Here is a 24,180-nt window from a genome sequence, read left to right as displayed (position 1 = left end):
ACCGTCATAAAATTTGGACAGGAGTAATTTTAGCCCCCGATTCTAAAAAATTGTTCAAAAACTTAAATCAGATTGTTTGGCATAAATGTTTAAAAATGGAATTGTTTCATTGGTTTAGAAATCTCTGTTGATAATAATTAAACTGCAAACGATTCGGGTTTAAGATAACGTCTGTGATGTTTGCTAGCTTATAGCTCTCAGGAGTTTTATTCGTTATGTCAGATAAACTCAATGATGAACTTGAACGTGGTAGCATAGGCTAAGGCTCCTATACTATCAAGTCTAATTCAGGGGCTCTAGAATAGGCGGATTGCGATACCAAATTAGTATTTATAAAGCGATCCTCGTGTTAATTTTGTTTATAGTTATTCTTTTTAAACGTGTTTATATTTCAACATTCTTAAACAGCATAGCTATAATTTAAAATTCACGGAAATTGAAGGAAAAAATATGCACTGAATTGCTAAATTAATGAAGAAATAGTGCTAACACGTGTAGCAGAAACGCAAAAAATCACCATATAATTATTGACGACAATGAAGCTTGATTAATGTTGGTAATGGAAAATACTTTAAAGAAAAAGTTACTTATTGAAAAAAAAAAGAAATAGAGAAATTGATATAATTCATTTTGAAAAAGAAAAAAATACAAAAATCGCTATACAACTTTGATGCCAAAATTATTCAATTAATTTTGATAATATGAACTAAATGAAATTAAAAAATAAGTTTTGTATTGTAAAACAAAATTAACCAAGCAATGGCACTAATTCGTTTAAGATATATGTAAAAACTCGTTATGCCATTTTTGATGCTAAAGATGCTTAATTAATTTCTGTAATAGGCACATATTGAAATAAAAAATATATTATAGTACTAGAAGTCAAATTAATGGAGAAATGGTACTAATTCTTTTAGGAGAAAAGTAAAAAAACTTCATGCAATTTTTTGACGCCAATGATGCTCGAATAACTTTGGAAATAAATGCTAATTGAAATATAAATCTTTAATCAGTTAATCTTTATTGAAGGATAAGCTACTAAAAACGTGTTTTGCTAAATGTATTAGCTTAGTCACCGGGAAGGGAAATGAATAAAAATAAATAAAAAAGTCATTTGATTATTTTAGCTTTATTAATTGTGTTAGTATTTGTCTTTCAATTTCCACCACCGAACAAAGAACGGGTATAATAAAGAATGAGATGAACATTTTGAATATAACATTTGATTTGAAAGGAATCCGAAGCGCTTTAAGCTGAAATTTAATATTGGTAATATTTGAAATGAATATTAAAAAATGCACGGAATTTCCAACAATTACTTCGCATAAAAATTGAAAGAATTTAAATTTTTTTAGTGTAAAATCAAAATTCTTAACTTCACTATTTTTAAACAATGATAAACAATACATTCTATGAATGAAATTATTTTGGACCATTTCTTTTTGTTCAAGCTCAGAAGAATGCTAAACTTTTAAGAACACGATGAATATTTTTTTAAAAAATGATTTCTGATATTATGAGGGTCCTTTTTTCAGTACCTTCGTTGGACTATATGTAAAATACAAGAAAGAGAAAAAATGAAATTATTACCAACAAAAATGTACAAACATGGTTGTTTTTCAAATAATTGTCTTGAAGACCCAGTTATCTGAGATAAGGTTAAATAAGTTTTGAAATTTTTTTCACTATTGTAGAGGTCATGGTATGCCTTAAAGATCTCTGTATTGTCTGAAATGCTTGCTTTCTACAGTAGTAAAGTAATCCATACTAAGTAACTATAAGTACTTTATCATATCCGCGCAACCCATGAGTCGCCACTTTGCTAGTCATATGAGAAAAGTCTAAATATGGTTTGAAAGCTTCCATTGTTAAAACATTGTAGCTTGATCTTTTAGCTTGCAAATTTTCCGTAACCATAGTAAGGCGTTAGTTTGAACCACATTAACGTGCAAGTTAAATCTTACATATGATTACACGATATCATGGTTCAACTAAATACCTCATTAAGGTTTCAGACAATTAATTCGAAATTATTATTACCGTTTACTACTGATTTGATTTAACATGAAGACAATGCCCCACACCAATAAGGTATGTTAAGAAACGGAAAACTAATATTCATGTTATAAGAAAAGGGGATGTTTTTCTTTAGTTTGGTCAAGACGTTAAAGATTTCTGACTAATGACAAGCTTTATGATTCAGCATGATCATTTCACAACGTTAGTGGCAAATCTTTTCGAAGAGATTTTAATTCTCATTTATTTATATGTCAACTGAAAAGTTACCATGTTTGTAAACATTTGTTTGCCAATAATTTCATCATGTGTTTTCAGTCTTTCCATGGCACAACGACAGTTGAAAAAAATAACTCATTGTCAAATGAATTCATACACTTTTCACACTTGTTCACATTGATGAGTTCTATGTGCAGGTATCATTTTGGCTGACACGAAACCATTGCCAGTACCACAAAACTGGAAAGCACCATTTTGCCTTACAGTTGCTCCATTAACCAGAATATTGCCAGTTCCACAACTTAAATTAGTGGATAATGTCTTATTACTCGGACCTGTACTACTTTGGTGACTGCTATTATGAGTCAATACAGAATGACTAATGCTAAATGTTCTCTCATGCAATGTTTGTACCGAACACAATCTATTGTAGATTTCTTTGAAGTTTGGTCTGTGCGAAGGAGTGTCATGCCAGCAATCATTCATAATCGAATACACAAACGGCGGACAATATTCGGGCCTTGGAAGAAGTTGGTGCGTACAAACAAGATCTATTACTTCTTGATTGTCGCAATTAAAGTAAGGTCTTATACCATAGCTGAAAATTTCCCACAACAGAACGCCATATGACCATACATCACTTTCCGTGGTAAATGTGCCATATAACAAGGATTCTGGAGCCATCCATCGAACAGGGAGCAAAGTGTTTCGAATCCTGAAATATTCTTTCGCACAACTGTGCCTGCTGACACCAAGATCGGAAATTTTCACTAAGATATTGTCCATGAGGGAAGTTGAACCACCGGTCAGACATGATTGAGATAAGCTCGTTGGTGCTGTTTCAACGGACACGAGGCAGTTTCGAGCGGCTAAGTCACGATGAATGTATCGCTTGCTTGAAAGGTACTCCATGCCTATTGAAGCAAAAATTTAACTTAACAAACTTTTTTATAAGCAAACTGACAAAAAAATTAAAAAGTACACTAATATTTTCCATTTAATGAATTTATCATAGTAAATGCTATTAATACAAATCGATAATAAAATCAATTATGAGGGGACTAAAGGAAGAGTAGAACCAATGGTATAGATTAGATTTAAGGGAAAGAGTATGAAATGTAATTTTCATAACTTACAGATTCATGAAATTTATGATTCAACGAATTGGCTTACATTAAAAAGTAAATTTTGTTCAACCAAGGCCAGATTAAGTTATACTTGGAGTTCGCTGGGATTACACATTAGTTCTCTGAGTTCCAGTTCCAAAATTTAGCCTATGATGCTTTCTTATGCTTCAAACAGGTTTTCTACAATGCTATGTAACTTAGACACAAAATAGTGCATGTCTAAAGAAAATGCACGAGCTATTTAGATTCTTAGTGATTAGAGGAAGCATTTATGAAACAATTAATTTCACAGTTTGCATTTTTCCATAAAATTGGAGAAGATAAATGTCGTATAAAAATTCCAATCATAGTGATCTAACATTGTTGCGTTTTTGCTTTTTTAAAATTTTTTTTCTCCATTTTTTTTCACACTGTCCTGATTGTACTCATCTCCTAACGATTTAAAATGCATTCGAAATGGATTACCATCGTTTATTAAATACAGATTAATAAAATTTAAATTATGAAAACAGAGTGAAAGAAAATTTCAAAGTTTTAAAAGCTCAAAAAATTGATTTAGATGCAAAATATGTAATGTTTTAAAAGAGTTGACGCGAAAAAATAAATCATAGGAACTATCTTGCGACAAGAAAAGACAAGTCTGCATATTTCCCAGGAAAGTACTTAGATGATATATTCCTGAATTTAAAAAGGAGGTCCTATAACTAAGATTAAAAATTTTAGTTTCTGTTAATTTAAATAATATTTATTCACCTTACCTGATGCGATTTGCATTGATATTGCCAAAAAGTCTGATAATTCCAAGATTTGTGGCGTTCCGTCATCACTTCTGGCTGATACATCTGAATGTGGAGAATGAATTAATAAAAACTCGTGCAGATCGCACTGAAACATATACTCAAACAGCATGCATAAAGGTTCTTCTCTAATAGAAACAGCAACCAAGCACACAACATTGGGATGTTGCAAACTTGCAACAGTTTCGATTTCTCTGCAAAATTCTTGTCTGGTTTGCGCAGAAGATCCTTCTTTTAGAGTCTTGATCGCAACAGGAGATATTATTGTTGTCCCCGATGTTGAACGCGGATGATGCATTTCACCCCTGAAAGTAATGCATGAATTATGAGTTAGTCAAGATGAAAAGGAATTTTACAGTTTATCGCTTAACTCGTTAATTTTTTTTAAATTAATTGTAAGCATTAAATTTAGTCAGGCAATAAGAATTGTTTAATCATTTAGTCAGTAAGAATTAGTATTCAGTTGCATATATTAACCGGTTTGTTTAAATTTGCAAATACTTCAGAAGTTCCATCCTCAGAGAAGGTTTAGACCCCAACTAGTTTGAGATCGATGGGCACATAATAGCTTGCATGGAAAGTATGCGTAGTGAATGCTGACCAAATTTACACAATCACAATTTGTCACGATCATGCCGTTCGTTACAAAATCCTAGTTTTAACCTCCATGAACACCTGGCACAAATGCGGAAAGCATTGCCTTTTTATAAGAATACTAAGGGTATAAATTTTAAAATAATAAGAATGTGAAGAAATAAAGATTAAAATTTAAAAATTAGTGTTAAAAGGAGAAAAAAATATTAATTAAATATTTTTTCAGTATTTTTGACAATGAAGCCTGGAATCTTTATAAGATCGTTAAAAGGTAGACAGATGTTTCGGACACAACATTATTGGTTATTGATACATTTGATATTCAAAATTAACTGCATCTTCGTCTATAGCAGCCTTTTCGGAAAGTTTCATGCTTAAAAACCGAAATAACAACTAAAAATGTCATGGTCAAAGTTGCAGGGAAGTTAAGCCGATTGAATAAGTAAATAAGCTTGAAAAAATTTAGATCTAATCTTTTTTTTTTATTAAAATAAGATCCCTAGGATTAAAAAAGATCTTAGATACTATAATTAATTAGTTATAATTATTAATTAAATTGTTATATCAAGAGTAACCCTTTTTTCTGACTAAAAATAAGTTTTTTTGAGACTTAAAGTTCTGAAAAAAAAACTTAAAGTTAAACGGGCATATCATTATCAGAAAAAAATTGCTATAATTGTTTTGTCAGGGGTTTAGCTTCTCAAAGATATTTTTTTTACTTATTTTTCTCCATATTTTTGCGGGAAATAATGATAATTACATAAAAACAGTAATCATGTTTATCTAAAATGATTTCATGGCTAAGTTTTTAGCTATAATAAATTATCAATTTAATTATTTAATATAACAATGATTAGCATTTTTAATTGTAAATGTAAAAAGAATTACTTAATTTTAAAACAATAAACTGCGTCGTTCCAGTGCTAAAAAGCTGACTTTGAAATACATAAAATGGGTAGTTTTTATAAATTATTCATGTAGTTCTATCAATTATTTAAATTATCCAAACACAGTTTTTTCTGCGCGGAGCCGCAAACCGGTTTTCAGACGCTGAGCTGGTAGGGGGGACCAAAAAAAAATCCGTTGAACAATAATATACGTCTTTTATTAAATACAATTCGATTAAATAAAAAATTCTTATGGCCTATGAAAATAATCATAAAAAGAAAAGCATACACGTGTCTTATAATCGAATGGATATAGTTAATTAATTAATAAAAAACTACTCAATTGTTTTTTTGTGACATTAAATTTTCAATGATCAAAATTTTTAAAATTCAACAAAATTCTATTAGTAATTTAGTCTATAATTTGTTGCATTGTTAAAATTGCATAACCACTTTGTTAAATAAAAAGACTAACTTAGTAAAAATTTAAACATTATTAGAAAAAAAATAAGGCTTAGATTGATTTAAATTTTTGACATTGCTTTGCACACACTTTATTTTTTGCCGACTTATAAATAGCTTGTATCTAGATATTTACTTACTATGACTGATTTATACGCCAAAAAGTTCATCATACAGAATTGCCATGTAAATTCTTATATGCACTATTTGATAGGTTAAAAATAGTTTGAGCGCAATTGCAGTTTTTTTAAAAAAAAATACTAAAATGAAAATGGATTATTTTAGATATAAATTCTCAAAGTCGAAAGTTGCATGATCAACTACGGCGAAAGTATGAGAGTTTAAAGTGAGGTTCTGTTAGAGTGTCAACTTACCGAAACACTTTTCCATAAATTCCGTCGCCAAGCTCGTGTAAAAAATGAATAGACTGTGGCGATACTTCATGGATCCCGAGAGGTATGCGGGGTAAAAACTTTTGCATTTCAATCTGTTGGGTGTGTGAGTGGCTGGAATTTTGATGATGAATGGGTATAAGCTGTGCTGAAGTACTATGAGGGGACAGTTTCGATGTGCAGGTCTTACTACGCTGTTTCTTACACCACAATCCAAAAATGCCGCCCACAAGGATAACTGCCAGCAGAGAAGGTAGCAAAATATAGAGCCAAGCATGCTCACCTAAAAAATGAATAGCTTATGTAGAAGAAATGCATCATGAAAAAAATTTTAGAGTTTAAAAGTTTGAACACTTTTTTTTTATATGAACTTGTTTTGATGCTATGCAACGAAAACTTAGAAATGGAAGTTGCAAAAATCTTGGTATAAATGTCAGAAACATCTTTTAAAATTCTGGTTTTATTTGACTTTAGACAATGTATGCTGCAAGTTATATATTTTTTACCTAATACGAAAGTAAATTGGGTAAAAAATGGAGATTTGGTATAACGATAAAAAAAGTCATCGTGACCATTATCCTTAACAATTTATCAATCTATTGCTGGATAAAGGTCGTCTCAAAGTGTTTTCAAAAATTTTGATCTCATGCTCTTCCCTTCTGATTCCCACTCTTTGTGTATTTTTCTCTCATAGTTCACAATTCTCTAATTCATAAGTGTTTAACATCATATCATTTAGAATTGGGCTTTTTTTATCAAATATGTTATTATGCCTTATTATGCTTTATATCAAAAACTTTTATTTGCTGTCACCTATGCCATTTTCCTTCTAGTTTTTCTCGGAATACCGAGTAAATATCGATTCATACGTCATTGTGTTGTTCTAAACCAGCGGTTCCAAAAAGGTGTTCCGCGGAGGGTTCCTTAGAAGATCACAGGGGTTTGAAAATTTCAAAGTGTATTTTTATCTAATCAATAAACCATTGATGTATATATTGGTTATTTTTAGTTATTTAAGCAAATTGCAAGGTGAAAAACATCAAAATTTAAAAACATATATAGAACATTTATTCTATAGATAAAACATAAAATAAACTATGAAATGGATATGCATTTATAAAAAAAATGTATTAATATTTATCATCGAATTTTTCAATTCAAGAGTTTCTTTTAGACAAATTTTTCAATTCGAATTTTTCTGATATCCATTCTTAATATTTTTAAGAGTTTTTTGACTTTTTCATTTTACCAAAAACAATTATAGCTAATTCAGAACTAGAACACTTCAGCCACGCGAATTCAGCTGTCTGCCATAAAATCAATCTTGAAAATATTATTGATAGAGCAATGAAAAAATTTCCTTATTCACAATAAATGTTTTCAAAATAATTAGTAGTCCTTCTTTGATTATACGTTTACAATTGTCCTTATTTAAAAAATCCCGGTTCCGTTAAAAGTAGTAGGATCATTTAAAGTCCCATAGATCAAAAAAAATTGGGAACCGCTATTCTAAATCTTATTGTAGATCTGCAAGTAAGAGCCAATTAAGTGCAAATAACACAAATTAATTAAAAAATTTCTCGTCATTCAGAACATATTACTCTTTAGTATGAGTTTGTTTTGACAAAAAAATTATAATAATCTCTAACTAATTTTTATTATTTTTTTTCAGGACGCTGTTTTCCATTGTAAACTAATACCTTAAGTACGTAAAACATTGATAACAATGTAGATAACAAGTCATCATTTAAAAAAAACATTACCAAACTTTTTTGTTTCAACTATGATTTAAAAGCAGTAGTTACAACAATACAGTCACTTTTAAACTGCAGTCAGCAAATTCCCATGCTCAACATTTACATGTAAATTTTATTTCCTTCTGCAAGAAATCTCATAAATTTTTTCCTTATAAATGTTTGTAAATAAATACTACTCACTACAGCGAGGAATGTCACAGATTTCTTTCCTCATATGTGGGTCAAGTATAAAACACCATGGCTGTGTCTCATGTCCGCCTGGATTACGACAGTAGTTATGCCCTCCTGATAGCTCTTCGAATTCTGCTACCGGACTCCAGCTTTGACACTGATGGGAAGATAGTGTGTGAGAAACAGGTCCCCTGTAGTTTTCTCCTCTACCCTCGTAACAAGTTGCTTCTGAGAGATAAGAAGAAAATAGTAAAGTATAGCTAAATAAGCTGCGATATAATATGAAAAAAAAAACATTTTTGATAACTTTAGTACTAAGGTTTGGATTGTTTGGTAACAAATTAAAAGATGTGAGTAAAAAAATTGCTAAAATTAGCATTACGTTAAACAGTTAAATAAAAACTGATTATAGCATATTTTGATTGATTTTAAAAATTATATGTATCAATACAAGATCAACCAATGATGGCAAAATTTAAATATTTAAGCAAAAAGTTTAAAAGCGTTGCTGAAAAGGCTTTAATTAAATACATCTATTCATTCTGTAAATTCTCAATGTTAGGATGTAAAATGCTCGAAATAATGCACCATTATTTTTCATATCCGTAAAAACAGTTTCAGTCTCTTCTTGGAGCGTTTATCTTATTACTGAATTCCTCTGACAACGCACATTGGCTGAATTAAGTTGTTTTATATTAATTATTAAAGCAATAATTCAGGAAAATATAAATTTTTTAAGGAATAAGTTTCATTTTTGACACCCGTTCCGGATTCAGCAAAATATAATACTCTATTAGAAGTTTCATTCTAAAGTTACGGTAAAATAACCGGCAGCAGGCTGTCTATCTAATTAACTGTGAGAAACAGTTTTTACTTTTACGGTTTTGAAACCGTTAAGAATCAATATGGTTAAAATACCGCGAGTGCAAAACTAATGGTTTTTTAACCATTTCAAAACCGTAAAAAAGAAATTTAACTGAAAATTGGAGCTAGGTTTTTTGTTGGGTAGTGGATAGGAGTCAGGTTGTGTTTTATCAAATTAACAGTGGAATATGTTTTTTCACCTATCGTAAAAGTTGGGAAATGCTAGACTTTTTTTTATGTCAAGGAGCTTTATAGTGCTACAATCTAGTCGTGAATGAGAGTATCGTAAGGAGTCAGGTTGTGCTTTATCAAATTTACAGTGGAATATGTTTTTTCACCTATCGTAAAAGTTGGGAAATGCTAGACTTTTTTTTATGTCAAGGAGCTTTATAGTGCTACAATCTAGTCGTGAATGAGAGTATCGTAAGGAGTCAGGTTGTGCTTTATCAAATTTACAGTGGAATATGTTTTTTCACCTATCGTAAAAGTTGGGAAATTCTAGACTTTTTTTTTATGTCAAGGAGCTTTATAGTGCTACAATCTAGTCGTGAATGAGAGTATCGTAAGGAGTCAGGTTGTGTTTTATCAAATTAACAGTGGAATATGTTTTTTCACCTATCGTAAAAGTTGGGAAATGCTAGACTTTTTTTTATGTCAAGGAGCTTTATAGTGCTACAATCTAGTCGTGAATGAGAGTATCGTAAGGAGTCAGGTTGTGTTTTATCAAATTAACAGTGGAATATGTTTTTTCACCTATCGTAAAAGTTGGGAAATGCTAGACTTTTTTTTATGTTAAGGCGCTTTATAGTGCTACAATCTAGTCGTGAATGAGAGTATCGTAAGGAGTCAGGTTGTGTTTTATCAAATTAACAGTGGAATATGGTTGTTTCACCTATCGTAAAAGTTGGGAAATGCTAGACTTTTTTTTATGTCAAGCAGCTTTATAGTGCTGCAATCTATTAGTGAATGAGAGTATCGTATTATAATAGTTCAGGGTCTCACAGTAGGGAAAGCAGGACACTGGAAATTCTTCATGAGAAGACAATGTAAGAAATAATGTGGTGTTAACGCTGGGGCTCCAACCCACGTTTTCTCGGTCATGAGACAGACAGATTTGTTCTCTCGGCTATAAAATATAACCAGATGCAAGGAACTAAGAGGCTTAATTAGGTGAGACTAGTTGATGCGAAAAATTCTGGTTGTTTAACCGCATTAGGTGATACCAGTTAATAAACGCTTTTCTCACAGTTAAAAATTTTAATATTATTTTATTTATGGTTATTTCTATATTTTGCTTGAATATGGTAAGATAAAAACTAAATAAAATGTAATTTAACAATTTTTCCCGAAAAATTTCTAACAGTGTATACTAGGTAAAATGAAATTAGTTATACCTACCATTTAAATTTAAGTGACTAAATTAAGTAATAATTCGTTTTATATGAGTGCCTGCATTTTTTCAAAAGTATTTGCTCGAATTCAAAATATTTTATATGTATGTAAAAGTATTTAATGCAAAAGTAAATCTAATTAACTTGGCTCAATTTCGAATTTTTTTAAGTATATAAAAACCTTTATTTAATTTTCTTGCGTAAGAAATTTTACAACACTGAAAAATTATAAAATATGTTATGCTAAATATATATATTAATTTGTTTCATTTCATGATGTAATTTGTTTTCTATAAAATTTAGGGGGGAAAAATATACGCTTTTTAGTTAATCATTACGAAGTTATTGCATTTAGTAAAACAAAAAATTAACATATAGGGGGGAAATAGGCAAAAGAGGGTACTAAAGGTTATTTATTTTTTAAAAACTCCGTAAATAATATTTTTTAAAATTTTAATTGAAAGATAAAAGTTTTTTACTCCAAAAAAAACTATATAGTGAAGGGTAAATTTATAATTTTGGATTTGACTTGGTCGGATAAAACTGGATACATATAGAAAGAATTAAAAAAACAAAAAAAAACACTTTTTTCTTTTTAAAATATTTATTTATGTTAACGAGTAAATATTATTTTAATCCGACACTGAGAAACGTGCAGGAGAATAAAATTAAGTATTATGAGAAATATTATTTGAATTCTTCCTAATTTAAGTCAATAGATTAGATTTTAGAAAGAAAACTTAGATAATTTTTTCTGCTATGCTACAGGCTTCTTGTGTCCACAAATTGCAGTTCAAGCACTATATGCAACCTTCCAGGAATTTCGACTTAGAGTATTGTGGAATGTTGCCACCCTCTGATAAAAAACAGGATTTATCCAGCAATGCCATTTAATAGAAAAATAGGCCTAACATATTTCTAACAAAATGCTTTAGCGACTGAAAGCAAGGCGTTGTCAGATGTTGAATTAACCTGAAACTAATAATCTTCAAGCAAATAGAAACTACAGTAAATAAGTAGGAAAAATTAGAGCTTTTCTAATCATGCTTTTAAAAAAGCCAACAAAAAAAATAGTAGTACGGTGTTTAGATTTATGATTGATAGCAACAGTAGTTCAGCCAAAAATGCCATGTCCGGCTTTTAATTACAAACTCTCCCCTAGTCTTGTTGTCACATGACACAACGTCATGTGACAACAATCAATCAATCAATCGTCACGTGACAACAATTAATCAATCAATCTAGGTATTTTGATTCAGACAACTACAATTGGAAATTTTCAATGCGTTTTGCAATTTATTCTTTTTTTTTTCAAAGAAAAAGAAAGAAACATTTATATTTGTTCGTTTTGAGGAATAATTCTACTTATAAAATTATTATTCATTTTAAAAATGAGGCTTTTATATAATGTTTTAAAATAGTTTACACTTATGAATAGCTACAACGATAACTAAAATAAGATGTTTTAGTTAATTCCAACCTTTTTAAATGTAGTTTCCTACGACACTTGGTCATGTCAAGCTTACCAGCGACTTGCCTTTTTGCATATTTAGTCAGGAAGGTGCGTTTTTTATTTGATAAGAGCACCACAAGGGTGAAAGTATGTCTTGGCTTAGAAACCCACGGATCGAGGGCAGAACCACTAATTTACAAGTCCACTTCCTTAATTTAAACATAGATCTAAAGGAGAGAAATTTTTTTCTCAGTTTCCTGTACCCATGGACCTGGTCAGCGACCGACCGCTGGACTTATGGATTTCAGAAATTTTACGAGTACGTATATCGCATGCACTCGGTAGGTCTCAGCGGTGTCAAAGATCGAACCTCAGTCCCCCTGGATCGGAGTCTGATTCTCTAGCCACTAAGCTACCACCACCAGTCTTTTTTTTATTAAATGAAAGCATAGAAGATATATTCTTAAAACAATTGAAGATAACCAATCACTCGCTGTTACAAAATTGAAAAAATATATAAACAATTATTCGAAAATTGTTGAAAGTAATTAATTATTTAAGAAAACAACAACTTAAGATAAGGTTTTAATTAAATGTGAAGTCTTACCACATATATAAATTTTTCAACGATTAATTTTAAATTATAACGTTTCCTTTAATGCTAATTAATCAAAACATTGTATTATTTAAACATTATATATTTTTTATTGTCATACACCTTGCAATAAAGAATAAAAAGCAAAGTAATTATAAATATTATTGTTCTTTTATAATAAATTTCAATTTCAGAGGAAAATTTACAAAATGTTTTTCAGAAATTACTATAAAAAAAAAACAATTATTTTGATGCAAAACTTTTATTTAACATGGAATCAAAATTATAAAAAATAAGGATTTTCAAGAACATAAAATACTAATAAGTACTTTGTTTCTAAACATTACTTTAGTGTGTATATTCTACGGATTTAAAGCTTGTTTAAAAAAATAACAAACTGTTAAATATGTATGACAATAATTTTTAAATTAAGAATAACGCTTGTTTTTTTTTTACATTATAAAACGCTATTGTTACTTACATTATGTGAAGTATAAGCAATAGATAAAAAAAATCATTAACTATCACTTTAATAAATTCATTTTGAATTTAAAATCTAGATTAGATAAAAAAAGGTATTGTAAATTAAATATAGAATGAAATATACTTATCGTTTGTTTTTATTTTACTTTAAAATTTGAGTAAATGAAAGGAAACTTAAAAAAAATACATTTAAAAAGAAAATAATAGCAGAATTTAATTCTTCAGTATACCTTAGAAAATATTCTTTAGCATTCATATATATTAAGTAAGTAAGAAAATAAAATTTCGACAAAGAATAACCATTAATTTGAAACTTAATTAATATTTCTTAGAATATGTAATTTCTTTCTGAAAAAAAAATATTAGTTCCCGTTATTATAACTGAAAAGAAATATAAGTATTAATTAAATTTAAATAAAACTATCATTACAGCTAGATAATATTATAATGAAAAATATTTCACCTACGTTTTAATTAATTACATTTCCAAGAAATTACTTTAATTTTTTTCGTTACGTTTCGTTTTTTCGTAGACAAATAATATGTCATATGGTAATTCTATTTGCTTAGCTTTTATCACCTTGAAAATTCATCATAAAGTTTGATCAAAAATTAAGATATGCATGTTTTTATATTTTTATTTTTATTTTTTAACGAAGTGTTTTATAATGCTTAATTAATGCGAAAATGTATATTAATGTATACATTAATGAATAGATAAACTTACTTTTCTCCCATTTAAAAAATGCACCAATTTATTACTTTACTTACGGAATTTAATTAAAACTAGTTTTCAAAAACAAATTATGAGCTTATTGTCTTAAAGTAAATTTTAAAGGTATTCGAGCAGACGCCTAAGTTTAACAGAGGTATAAAATTTTATTTCCAATTAGCTTAATATAACTTTGTAAGAAAAATCTGAATTTCTAAAAAGAAATTAAAAATGAGATAGTTACAGCCAGAACTAAAAGGAAACAAGTCGACTGTTTCTAGTTACTTTAAGAACAGAAGAAAATGAATATGATAATTAAACGGTGAACTAAAAAGATGAAGTAAAATAAATCGTTTTTAGAGAAACATTATAACAGGTGGTTTAAATTTCTCTTTTCAATTTTGACATGCATTAAAACAAGATAGATAGATTCTGTTGATTCGATTTGCTTCAACAGTAAATAATTATTTTCACACATTTTGTTGTTATCCTAGACTAAAAAGTTAAAAATCTTGTCCAAAGAAAGGTTTCAACTCATTTGACTCGACAGTTTGATTAGGAATTTGGTTTTCACTTAATTGCGTTTACATAAAACATAAATTTATACCACAATTCCGTTTAAGAACTCCAGTGCTAAAATTTATGATCTAAAATGTCTTGATTTATTGAGAGGTCCTTGAAAGTATCAGCTGTCCCCCGACTTTCGACGTCGCAATCAACAAGACTTTAGATGTTCTAGTATATACATAAAATTGCTGATATATTTTATATTATATTATATTATCGTCGTTGAATAGCCGACCCAATTTTGGGATTACGACTACTAGTATTCAACTCCGTAGCCTTGTAATTTTGAACCAATCCAGAAGACAAGGAAACTCCTGAATCAGTACCCCTAGAGGTATTGATTTATGGGAACATGGCGGACTTTGTTACTCGACAGATTTAACGTGCATCGGTCACCATTTTACTACACGGGGAGTCTTCGGTCGGCGGGGATCGAACCCACGATCTCTTGGACATGGGCCCAGTGCCCTACCAACCAGGCTATCCCGGCCAAATTGCTGATATAGATTAATACTTAAAGAAAAATACTATGCAAAGTAATTTTTAACTTATCAAAAAATAACTTGTTGCTAAGACACGCTAAATCTATCTTGTTTATCTCATCTAGATTATACTAGGTGTAATTGCGTGTCAATGTAGTGAAGATATTTCACTTTGTATATTTCGCTTTGCATATTTAATTTTGTATATTTAATTTTGAATATTTAGTTTTGTATATTTAACTTTGTATACTTTACTTCGTATATTTCATTTTGTATATTTCGCTTTGTATATTGCACTTTGTATAAATTTTCACTTTGCATCACTTAAGATCACTTTGTATATTTTCTCATCAAACAGGCATTTCAAAAATATTTAGATTCTTTGATCATTTGCTATTTTTGCATACATTACATTACCTTTTTTAGAGCTATTGACATTAATAAAACTTTAAGGAAATAATGATACAGTAAACTGCAGTGGGAAGGTCAGAAAATTAAAATATGAAAGAAAGTAATAATGAATTGAACTATTTTAAAATCAAAAAACTTTTAAAGAAGATTGCTGTTGATTGCTATGCTGCCATATTTGCGGATGTTATCTTTAAAAAATTCAGAAAAAGTTTGAAAACTTAAGGAAAGAGTGTTGGAGACAAAGGTCAGAAATCACATTTGCCTGCCATGTAAATTTTAGCAATCAAACTATTGAAACATATGTGACAAGATCAGTATTTATATACATTTAGTAATTACATATATACTCATTCTTAATTCTTATGCAGTACAACTAAATGATTAACAGTGGTAAGAATATTAAACGTAAGTAGCCTATCTAAAAATTTATATTATAAATTTAGAATAAATTACAAGATGCAAGTTGTTTAATACTGTAAAACAGAAATAAATTAAAACGAAAATGAAAGCTTTTGATTTTTTCAGTAAGTAAAATGTGTCTTGAAAAGTTATTGTATAATATTGATAGAAAGTATAATATCTGGATCTATAATTGAATTAATGAAAAAATTATATTTAAAAATTTTTATTGGGAGTACAAATTAGTCCTGTCCGTTTTTTCGCGGTCAAAAATGCATTTATTTCAGAACAAAATGAATGAACAGATTAATCAAATTATTGATCATCCCTGGCTACTACTTTTTCCCACCACTCAGGCAATTTTCGAATTCCATCTCGAAAAAATCTCTCGTCTTTTGAGGCTATCCTAGTTAGGAGCCAATTTTCGATTTCTGCGAAAGAAGTGAACCGGTGTCCTGCCAAATCGTGCTGCATCCGTCGGAACAACCAGTAATCAGAAGGAGCTATGTCCAGTGAATAAGGCGGGTGCGGTAAAATATCCCACTTGAGCGTTTCCAAATAATTTTTTAAGACTTTTGCGACATGAGGCCGACCGTTATCATGCAGAAGAATAACTTTGTCATGTCTTTGCTCATATTCCGGCCGTTTTTCTCATAATGCACGGATCAAACGAATCAATTGTAGCCTATACTGATCGCTTGTAATGGTATCGCCAAGTTGTAGCAGTTCATAGTATACAGCGCCATTCACCATTCTTGAAACGTCGAAACCATTCCCTATATGATTTATCAGTTGGAGCATTGTCACAATAAACTTCTACAAGTATTCAATACGCTTCAGCTGCACTTTTTTTGCAATTAAAGCAGAAACATAAAACCTCCCGCAAATGGTGCTTAGTTACCACAAAATTTCACATATTCAACAAAGTAAAAAGCAGGGTTTTTGTATGAAACTCAAAGCGATATAAACTGAATATTATTAACAGATGTCTAACCTCTCTGAAACCACCGAAACCAGCAGTCACGATGAAACATTCATAACAGCTAGAGCCATCTTCTGAAAACCTACCGAACTAATTTGTACTCCCAATAAAAAAACAAATAACAAATTGTGCATAAATAAAACTAAACATCTAACTACAATTATAAGCTAACATTGAAATCGTTAAATAATAATAAAAAAATATGACTTTTAAGAAACTATGTACATAAAAGTGATTAAAATAGATTTACTTCGTTAATTTATTGAAAAACCATCTAAAATTATTATTTGTTTATTAAATTTAAAATAGCTTTTTTAGGGTTTAAAAAGCAGACATAACTTTAAAAAAATGTAAATTGTTGAAAAATTATTATCTTCCATTACCCCCAGCATTACGGCTACTATTATTCAAACTCAAAGAGTATTGTCAGAGAAGTTCCACTTTTATTAAATGTTGAACCACCAAACAGGACGTCATTTTTTCGTTACTTAGATAAATTCTTTTTCGTTTTGTATTTATATTCAAAAGCAATAGAATTAGAACAAGAAACAAATAAAAACTAAAATAAATAAAAATAATAATTTAGTTACAGAAATAAACAAGGGAATTTTTCGAAAAATTATGTGGTGCAATCAAGATTGCAATTTTAATTATCCGTAATTTAAGTTGTAGAAAAAGCAAGAAATTGGTAACCTAAACTATTAACTAAATTAGGATATACCTGGGTTTTTACTTATAGTATATTATTAAACACATCAAATGCCCGCATTTCCTGGTATATCAACTTTTGAAATGACAGCAGTTTTTACAAGTAGAGTATTTATGTGGGAAAATATGAATAAAAGAAGCAAGAAAAACATTGTATTAATAAATGTTATTAACATAGTCTAAGAAATTTTCATAGATATAAAATGCTGTTACATTTTTACTATGGTTTTACTACAATGTTTAGTATGCTATATTCGATGCTAATTATCATATTATTACTATGCCAATTGCAAATCAGGATTTTTTTAATAGATAACATAGATAATAAACATACGCAAAGAAACTATTCTAGAAAATTAGAAATCTAATGAAAAGATAAATGGCTAATTAGATTACACTCGAAGAAATTTCTATGAATGAAAAAAACATTCTATGAATTTGATTTTTTTTGAAAAAAAGGATATTCATGATACCACACAATTTTCTGATAACTAATCTAATTACCAATACATAATAAGATTACTTCAATATCAGGAAGACGATACGCATAATTTTTCCACTGTCATTTTATAACATGGTAATTTCTTTAGAAATTAAGACACGTGTGTCTAATAAAAAACAATGATACAGAAAATTTTGTTATTGTCACAATTTTCTAAATTATTCTAATTATACAAACTAATTTGTGAAGTATTACATCTCTTATGAAATATTTATTTGCGACAAAAAAGAAGAATAATCACGAAGAAAAGATGACATCCAAATCAACACTTTTTTCCGACTGCTGTCCAATCTGGCTTTCATCAAAACAGAAAGAGATAATTAGCACTTGTTATAGCACAATCTGGGGAATGATAATGGCAAAATAATTGAGAAGGGACTCGATGTTTTGTTCTAGAGTCCCTCAATACACAACATATCAGTAGTTGGAATAATATATAAGGAATTCGAAATGAATCAGCTACAAAGAAAGAAAAAATTCCATATCATTTGCATACAAATGAGGTTGCTAACAATCTTCTCATTAAACATTCCAAAAGAACAAAAAATGGCAAATATATTTGAACAGAAATGCGATGGCTTAGGTTTAAACAAAATAGAATTCATTTGCTCGGGATTATTTTTATTTAAATTAAGAAATGTTTGATGAAATAAAATAAAGAAGTAAATGGAGCTGTGTCATCACTTACTTTTGTAAAATCATTTCGATAAAAACTGAAATAAAATACGCTGCGAGATCCGGACTGATGATTAAAAAAAAAAAGCACAATTTTCCTCTTACAAATTCCAAATAATTCCTTTTTTAATTAATAGTAATTCAGGTATCTCTTGGGGGAGTTTTAAATATTTTCTTGGCGAAATTTTTCTTTTAATTTTCTTTCATTGTATTCAAAAGTAAACGGAAGAAAGAAAATATATTCTTTTTAGATTTTGAAGTAGAATAAATAATTTTTGTGCTTCATTGAAACAACTACTTAGTTTAAATTTTCGCTGATTTCAGATTCTGTTGTTAAATTCACGAAGCTGTTTTTAAAATATTTTTAATCTAACTTTCTCTAAAAAGAATTGAAATTGTTTTCATAATTAAAAGAATTGTTCTTGACACTATTTACTACCTACTTGGGGTGATGTGACGTCAGAAATAAAGATTAGAATTTTTTGGTCCTACTTAAGTTTTTCGAAAAAACAAATTAAATTATTTTTCTTGTATTAAAACTATTCTTTAAGTGAGTCATTACGAAAACATAAAGCAGTTTAAAAAAAAATTGCGCTTTTACTTAAAACTCAAAAACTCTGACTCATACAGTATAATGTTTCGAAAAGCTTACGTCTTCGTTATTTCCCCAGAAGTAAAATTCAAAATACGTTCATATACATCAAAATAAAGTATTCAGAAAAAAGCCTTTGTCTAGTAAACCTTTTTTCTAGTTAATTATAAAGCTACTTTAAATTGTTGATGGTTTTTAAAACTGATTTTCTTAGTCTGAGAAATATATCTATATATCTAAAAACAGAACATTTGATAAAATATTTAAAAGCATAATTTTAAATTTTAATGCTGAGAAAATTCAGCTAAAACATTTATTTTGATGAAATATTTTTCTAAAACTGAAACAAATTTATCTTAAATTAATACAGTTTCCATTATTTCTAACTCCGATTTTATTCAATTATTCTTAAAAATGAGTTTTGAAATTGAAAAAAGAAATTTGCTAAAAGAAAAAGATAAGGAAATTTTTCGCTTAATATCTAGAAGGGAATAAATTATTATATTTTTTAAAAAAATATTAAAATAATATTTTTTAATATTCGATGATTTAATATTCTGTTCAGACGTTATTAAAATTCATTTTTTAATCGTAAAAATAATATATGTTTGAAAAAAGAATTACAATTGTTTTCTTAAATCACGGTGACTTCATTGATTGAATTATAAGTAAATGAGCGTTATGATTTCAAATTTCTGAATAAATTTTCTTAAAAGCATTTTTTGTCATTAGTTAATTTGTTTCAGACTACCTTTTTCAGTAAAAATATATTCTTGCATATCGATTATGACAAATTTCTATAGAAATGTGCATTTATGAATATCATTTACATAGGTATAAAGTGATTTATTATTTATTGTTGAAGAAAGATGCATTCGTGAACAATTTTCGCTTAGTTTTTAAAATATTTTATACTTTTTCAACTATTAAAAATTCAGTTCATTTTATTATATATATCTATGTTAGATTTTTTTAATTTACTCAGTATGAGCGAATATTTTAGTTTCTTTATAAATTTATTATTATTTGCATCCATGGGCGTCGTTGGTGGGGGTGACGTTGAGTATATGTCTAATTTATGTTTAAGCCTCTCAAAGTCATCAATATTTGAGATAGATAACGAAAATTTTCACGAATAATCACTGGTTTAAATTTATCTAAACAAGAAATAAGTAAATATAATTAATTTTCTTGCAGTTATTTAGCAGATTTAAGAAATTTGTTTTCTTATGTGCGAAATTTTAAGTACTGTTGTGACTGTATAGTATTGCAAAGCCAATGGTTGCTGCCTACTAATTTCAGATAACAAGAAACTCTACTACACGTTTTTTAAGGGAAATGTAATGGAATTTGTTTTTATTGATATATATGAAAGATTTTCTTTTATTTTATAAGAGGTGAGGTCAGGGCCGGATTAACATATAGGCACACTAGGCACGTGCCTAGGGCCTACGAAATTCAGGGGCCTACGAAAAACTTGGGAGAAAAAAATTTGTTGACAAAAATAATTTAGCTTTAAAAACAACAAGTGTATTTTGAAGATACATATAAAAATATAATATTTTTCGGTAATAAATTATTTTGCAGAATCTTATGATCTAATATATTACTTTTTCGTGATTTTTGGATTCAACGAAATCTTGTATTAGCTGTCGAATTCCAAAACTAAGCAAAGTGTCGTATTCAATAGACATAAGTGCGAGCGATGCCAAACGATCATTGTTGAACGCAAATAATTTTTTATCAATTTTAATCTAAAGAAAGATCTTTCTCCTTTTGCATTTGATCCAAGAATCGACAAATATATACTTAACGCAATGTGAACGATAGGAAAAGTATTCACAAGTTTATCCTTAACATTGTTATCGATCGAACTAATCATAATGGTATTATCGATATCAACTGCAATATCAGCAGTATGTCGGTATTGCAGATAAAGTTCGATAAACAAATTTGTAAATTAAAATCCATACTAATAAAAATGTAAAAAAAAATATGCAGGAAAATTTTAGCATATATTTTGAAAAAAGGGGAGGAGTGGGGAAGGAGGGGAGGGCCCAAAAACGGCTATGCCAAGGGCCCACGAAAGGTATAATCCGGCTCTGTGCCTAGGGCCTACGAAAGGTATAATACGGCTCTGGGTGAGGTAGTCAGCCATAAGGCAAGATGCATATATTCTCTGGGCTTTCTCATCGAAAACTAGTTGAATTTTGCATAGAAAAATTGCGTTAACTCAAAATTTCTAAAATGGTTTTTTTTAATGGAATTTCTATTTTCTCCAAAAAATTTTTAGTTACTAGTATTTTCATAAACATGTATAGTATAGCACAACTTAAAAAAATTCTAGCAAACGAGTGGATTTAGAATAATTTATTTCCATAAAAACCGCTTAGATTAAACGAGTGGATTTAGAATAATTTATTTCCATAAAAACCGCTTAGATTGTTTAATTTAATTAAATTTTTATTTTGAAAATTCGAAACTAGTCAAAAGAATTAGTTGCTTTTTTCTTACGTTGAAATTTTAATTATTTGTGTAATAACATTTTTTGAAGACACAAATTTTAAGAAATTACCTTTTAAAGACACAACTGGCATATGTAATAATTTCTTTCCATCAAAACTTTTAATTTTATTTTAGTCAATTTTTTATTCTTAAAATTCAAAAGCTATTGCAAAAATTATTTGATTTTTTTACTTTAAAGTTTTTATTTTTTTATATGATAACAAATTTAAAACCATCATTCCCAACGCAATAGGCTCCAAGTTTTTCAAGATTTGAAAGCTAATTTTGATAAATTTCCTTTTAGAAAATATAAACGTTATTAAACATGGAATATATTTCCTGTATTTCAAATTTTAATTTCAATCTTTAAAAGTCAAAACAATAGGTTGGTATTTGATTTTACAATATTCTAAATCTTTCTCCTCCAAGTAACTTTAATGGATAGATTAATTTCTGTATAGAAATAGTATGAGAGATATAAGCAGAATATATTAAATAATTTTGAAGTCCTTTGAATTGAAATATGTATGAATAGTTTAACTATCATCCAATATTCATCTTTCTTCTTTTAATTTTTTTTATGCAGATTATTTTCGGTTTATTCGAGCGTATTTTATATAAATTATTTTTGAGTAAAATTATAAAACTAAAAGGTTAAAAGAATTTAAAAAAAAAGACTAATTTATTCTTTCGAATTTTTTTTTTGAAATGTGATTGTAAATTTTTGTTTATTTATTTTTCTAGCATAGGTACGACTTTTAAATTTTTCCATTCAAGTACTTTTAAATAGAAAATAAGTCATATATAAAGGTGGCTTGTAAAGTAATTTTAAAGTACACTTTGTTAAAAGAGAGAATAATATATTTCCTTAAAGATAAAACTATAACTATAAAAGATTTGGTGAATGTTCAGCAACTTCAAATAAGGAAAAATAAATTGTTTGAAAGTATTATATTTTTAATGCTTTTACTAGTATTTTAATTAGTATTCTGACGAATAATTTTTCAAACTTCAAAATTTGTAATTTTCTTACCATGATCTACTTGAATGACGCTAGGAACATTAAGATTGATGCAGTTGCCTTGATTATCCTTTCCTATGATGAAAGTACCAGATATTTCTTGATGATTAGGCGAGGGTAATTCCTCACATTCTGGAACAAGATCTTGATTGGCCAGCAGTGGATGTTTCCTAGCAGAGGCCATTTCTTCTTTGCAAGTTGAGGCTTCCAGAGTGTCGCAGTCATCTCGGCACACGTGTCTTGGTACTGGATAGGGTATGGTATCGTCGCATGGCGGGAACATGACGTAACAAAAGAAAGGGACAGCGTATTTATGACATTCTGGACTCATTTCCTAACACAAAGAAAAAAAATTTCATAGTTAATCAAATCAATTTTTTTTTCAATTTTCGCTAGTTTAGAACTTATAGGGGTCATAAGTAACTAATATGAGTCAAAACACAGTTGCACCGATTAAACAGATTGCAATTAGGGATATGGCGAAAAAACTTAAGCACAGTTTTAAATACTGTGCGTCACCTCTTAAAGGTCATATTATTAATCTGTATAAAATAAACATTTAAGAATATAAATATCAAAATGCATTTGCTTATACTTTACACTTGAAGTGCGTATTGGAAAAAGTGTTAAATAACATTTTGAATTATCAGTTTTAAAATATGGTGTTATGCCATTCTAGGCATTACATATTTCCTAGCTTTTAAATTTGCTTTATTTCATACATTTAATCACGTCCAATCCCACTTTAAATAAACAAATCAGTTAATTTTAATTCAATTTTATAAAGGGCGAATACAAATATTTTTATTCTCACTAAATTTCAACGGCTATTTTTTTATTTTAATGCAAATGTATAACTAATTATTATCACACGACAACTGAGTATCAAAATCCATTTAAAGCCATTCTCCCTAAAACTACATTAAGCATTAGTATATAAGTTATTATGTTTATTTTTATTTTCAATGAACTGCTTGGCCTTAAATCTTCAGCTAAATTATTTAAAAATTAGCATGGCATATCGCGAGGTTTGCTGAATTGATTTTATTTTTGCTAGAATCCTTTTTCGATTACGCGCCCTCTACATTACTACAAAACGTTGATTAAATATAATTTATGATTTGGCTTTTGATGAAGCAGGTTGTAGATTTATCTCTCATGGCCTGTCCTTATTCCTCTCTCGTAACATTTATTATTTTACTTGATATGTTACATGGATTACAATGTTCTTTTTATTTTGCCCCTCGAGGTCTGCAACGAAATAATGATTATTATGATTATGACACTGTTAACATCATCTGCTTCAATCAGACATCTTTAATTAATTTTGTGATTCCTGTCATAACCAACAGAAATCCATCTACATCAAGTACCACACTTATCCTCCATTACATATAGTATCAGAGGGAAGTATCT

The 24,180-nt window shown here is 28.8% G+C and overlaps 1 protein-coding gene across 1 annotated transcript in view; it reads right to left on the bottom strand.

The window, feature by feature from the left end:
• Positions 1 to 324: 324 nt before the first annotated feature.
• The window catches only part of LOC107442001 (tyrosine-protein kinase transmembrane receptor ROR2), a 233,682-nt gene continuing 209,826 nt past the window's right edge, over positions 325 to 24,180 (bottom strand). The window contains exons 7-11 of the mRNA XM_087159469.1: positions 22,777 to 23,098; positions 8,432 to 8,650; positions 6,477 to 6,777; positions 4,121 to 4,464; positions 325 to 3,149 (exon numbers count right to left, since the gene is read on the bottom strand). Coding sequence (XP_087015595.1) covers positions 2,398 to 3,149; positions 4,121 to 4,464; positions 6,477 to 6,777; positions 8,432 to 8,650; positions 22,777 to 23,098 — 1,938 coding nt within the window. The 3' untranslated portion in view covers positions 325 to 2,397. The remainder of the gene's footprint in view (positions 3,150 to 4,120; positions 4,465 to 6,476; positions 6,778 to 8,431; positions 8,651 to 22,776; positions 23,099 to 24,180) is intronic.

Source organism: Parasteatoda tepidariorum, chromosome 3 (genome assembly GCF_982258835.1).
Source record: "Parasteatoda tepidariorum strain Cologne lab strain chromosome 3, Ptep-v5.0, whole genome shotgun sequence".
Taxonomy (NCBI): domain Eukaryota; kingdom Metazoa; phylum Arthropoda; class Arachnida; order Araneae; family Theridiidae; genus Parasteatoda; species Parasteatoda tepidariorum.
Note: the sequence above shows the minus strand (reverse complement) of the source record. Positions and strands in the feature narration are given on the sequence as shown.